A 3,969-nucleotide genomic window follows, 5' to 3' on the forward strand; every position below is an offset into this window, starting at 1 on the left:
ATACCTAGTGTGTGGCTCCCTGTGAGAGGCAAATGAGTTCACTATGAAAAACAATTGGCCCTGTGCTTGGTATATGACAGGCACACAATGCCGATGTTAGGAGTTGTCTCTCCTCACCACCATCACCACCACTCCCCTCACTGCACTATCCTCATTGCTGCATATTTTGTTTATGGTTTTAGACTCTGTTTACAGATCTCGTTGATATACACCACTCTTAGAATAAGACATTTATTCAGCCAGAAACCATATTTTTTGTTCTTTTGCACCTGGGAAACCTGTAAACTGCTCTATTTCTCACCTTCTTGCCCTTCTGTGTCAATGTTCCTTAAGACATTTCTTCAGAACTCCTTTAGCTCCCATAATAACTGTGTGTTTGCTGATCCTATTATTCAATCCCATTATAATAATTGTCATTAAACTGAAGTTATTTCTCTGGCCCAGTAAATAAATGACACATGGGAATATTTCTAGGTAACAAATCACTCTGTACTCAGACATTTTTATAACATCCTAATGCTTGATCAAATTCATCATCTTTTTGTACAGTTTCAGAGCTGAAAGAGAAGTTAGAGGATATCTAGCCCATTCTCAAAGAGAAGCCACTCAGCCAGTTAATGGCAGAGCCAAGACTGAAACTCCCTTTCAGCTGGAACCACTCTTCCAGTAATTCACCAAAATGATGAACACAAAGGGAAAAAGGAGAGGCACCCGATATATGTTCTCTAGGCCTTTTAGAAAACATGGAGTTGTTCCTTTGGCCACGTATATGCGAATCTATAAGAAAGGTGATATCGTAGACATCAAGGGAATGGGTACTGTTCAAAAAGGAATGCCCCACAAGTGTTACCATGGCAAAACTGGAAGAGTCTACAATGTTACCCAGCATGCTGTTGGCATTGTTGTAAACAAAAAAGTTAAGGGCAAGATTCTTGCCAAGAGAATTAATGTGCGTATTGAGCACATAAAGCACTCTAAGAGCCGAGATAGCTTCCTGAAACGCGTGAAGGAAAATGATCAGAAAAAGAAAGAAGCCAAAGAGAAAGTTACCTGGGTTCAACTGAAGCGCCAGCCTGCTCCACCCAGAGAAACACACTTTGTGAGAACCAATGGGAAGGAGCCTGAGCTGCTGGAACCTATTCCCTATGACTTCATGGCATAATAGGTGTTAAAAAAAAATAATAATAATAGTAAAAGACCTCTGGGCTAAAAAAAAAAAAAAAAAAAAAAAGAGATTGAAACTCAGGGTTCCTGCTTCAACCCATCATTATAAAGTGGACTGGCTAAGTGATTTTTAAAAATCAAGTAATCATCTCTATATCATAGTTAGAGATCTTGAGCTAGACATGGTGGCATGCACCTGTAGTCCAGCCACTTGGGAGGCCAAGGTAAGAGTATCACTAGAGCTCAGTAGTTCAAGCCTGCAGTGGGCTATGACTGTGCTACTGCACTCCAGCCTGGGAGACAGAGCAAGACTCCATCTCTAAAAATAGAAAAAGGAAAAAGAAAGAAAAACATAACTAGGCCGAGCGCAGTGGCTCATGCCTGTAATCCCAGCACTTTGGGGGGCCGAGGCAGGTGGATCACCTGAGTTCAGGAGTTCAAGACCAGCCTGACCAACATGGTGAACCCCTATCTCTACTAAAAATACAAAAAATTAGCCAGGCATGGTGGTGGGCACCTGTAATTCCAGCTACTCAGAAGGCTGAGGCAGGAGAGTTGCTTGAACCCAGGAGGCGAAGATTGCAGTGAGCCAAGATTGCGCCATTGAACTCCAGCCTGGGCAACAAGAGGAAAACTCTGTCTCAAAATAAAAGAAAAGAAAAGAAAGAGAGAGAGAGAAAAAAAGAGAAAGAAAGAAAGAAAAAGAAAGAAAGAAAGAAAGAAAGAAAGAAAGAAAGAAAGAAAGAAGGAAGGAAGGAAGGAAGGAAGGAAGGAAGGAAGGAAGGAAGGAAGGAAGGAAGGAAGGAAGGAAGGAAGGAAGGAAAGAAAGAGAGAGAAAGAAAGAAGCAAGGAAGGAAGGAGGGAAGGAAGGAGAGAAGGAAGGAAGGAAAGAAGGAAAGAACGAAAGAAAGAAGGAAGGAAGGAGAGAATTAAGGATCTCTAAAATGTGCAAAAATGCCATAGTGAAGACTTTTATAGATGAAAATACTTTAATACCACAGGAGAAAAGAAGCCGTATTAATCCAAAGTTGTAGCAGCATTAATTATTGTTGTCACTGCTGTTCAAACAATTGAGTTTTTTTTTCTTTTCTTTTTTTTTTTTTTGAGCCCAGGCTGGAGTGCAATGGCGTGATCTCAGCTCACCACAGCCTCCACCTCTTGGGTTCAAGCAATTCTCCTGCCTCAACCTCCCGAGTAGCTGGGATTACAGGCAAGTGCCACCACGCCTGGCTAATTTTGTATTTTTAGTAGAGACAGAGTTGCTCCATTTTTTTCTTTTCTTTTCTTTTTTTGAGCCCAGGCTGGAGTGCAATGGCGTGATCTCAGCTCACCACAGCCTCCACCTCTTGGGTTCAAGCAATTCTCCTGCTTCAACCTCCCGAGTAGCTGGGATTACAGGCAAGTGCCACCACGCCCGGCTAATTTTGTATTTTTAGTAGAGACAGGGTTGCTCCATTTTGGTCAGGCTGGTCTCACACTTCCAACCTAGGATTGTCTTGATCTCCTGACCTTGGGATCCACCCGCCTCAGCCTCCCAAAGTGCTGGGATTACAGGCTTGAGCCACCGTGCCTGGCTCAATTGACTTTTTAAAGTTAATTTTAATATCATACTTTGGTAGACTAAAGATGGCCACAAATTTTCACTACCCTTTTCCTGGAATCTAGGCTGATCTCAGTGACCTGCATGACTTATAGAACTGGGCAGAAGTGAGGTCCTGGGACTTTTTTTTGTTAGAGACGGGTCTTGCTGTGTTGCCCAGGCTGGAGTGCAGTGGCTCTTCATGGATCTGATCATTGCTTCAAACTCCTGGGCTCAAGCAATCCTACTGCCTCAGCCTTCTGCGTATCTAGAACTATAGCCACGTGCCACACTGCACCCAACCTTGAGATCCTGGGACTTCTGATGCTTAGTCATAAGAAGTCTTGCAGCTTCTATCCAGGTCTTTTGGAATCCTCTCTCTGAACACCCTGAACTGTCACAAAAGTCTGACACGACCTAACAACTACAAGGAAAAAACAAATGTAATGGCCCAACGCATCAATAACTTCCCCAAAGAAGATATATTGATGGCCAGTAAACACATGAAAAGATGCTCAGCCTCAGTAATCAGTAGGAAAATGCAAATAAATACCACAATGAGCTGGGCGAGGTGGCTCACACCTGTAATCCCAGCACGTTGGGAAGCCAAGGAGGGCAGATTACTTGAGCCCAGGAGTTGGAGATCAGCCTGGGCAACATAGCAAAACTCTGTCTCTACAAAAAATACAAAAATCAGCCAGGACTGGTGGCACATGTGTGTAGTCCTAGCCACTTGGGGGGCTAAGGTGGGAGGATCACTTGAGCCTGAGAGGTCCAGGCTGCAGTGAGCCATGATCACACCACTGGCTTCCAGCCTGGGTGACAAAGTAAGACCCTGTCTCAAAAACAAAACAAAACAAAACACACCAAAACACAATGAGATACCACTTCATACCCATTATGATATTCTGACTGTAATAGAAAATTTAAAATATTGTCAAGGATAATTAGAAATTGAAACATTTGTGCATTGCTGGTGGGACCATAAATTGGTTTAGCCAATATGGAAAAAACAGTTGGGTGGTTCCTCAAAAAGCTAAACATAAAATCATCATATAATCCAACAATTCCACTTCTAGGTATACACCCAAAGTAATTAAAAGCAGAGACTTAGCAGATGTTTGTATAACCATCTTCTTGGCAGCATTATTCACCACAACAAAAAGGTGGAAACTGCTCATCAAGTGTCCATCAGTGGATGAATGGCTAAACAAAATATGGTACAT

General features: G+C 42.6%; 1 protein-coding gene across 1 annotated transcript; it reads left to right on the plus strand.

Moving 5' to 3' along the window:
* Window positions 1-665: 665 nt before the first annotated feature.
* On the plus strand, window positions 666-1,182 carry LOC102125860 (large ribosomal subunit protein eL21-like). The gene has a single exon (XM_065525301.1). It carries the CDS (start codon window positions 680-682, stop codon window positions 1,160-1,162), a length of 483 nt encoding a protein of 160 aa, XP_065381373.1. The 5' UTR covers window positions 666-679; the 3' UTR covers window positions 1,163-1,182.
* Window positions 1,183-3,969: the final 2,787 nt, after the last annotated feature.

The sequence above is a fragment of the Macaca fascicularis genome, chromosome 12, assembly GCF_037993035.2.
Source record: "Macaca fascicularis isolate 582-1 chromosome 12, T2T-MFA8v1.1".
Classification (NCBI taxonomy): domain Eukaryota; kingdom Metazoa; phylum Chordata; class Mammalia; order Primates; family Cercopithecidae; genus Macaca; species Macaca fascicularis.

Coding starts and splice junctions, on each gene's coding strand:
- LOC102125860 (XM_065525301.1), top strand. CDS start 680: ATGATGAACACAAAGGGAAAAAGGAGAGGCACCCGATATATGTTCTCT.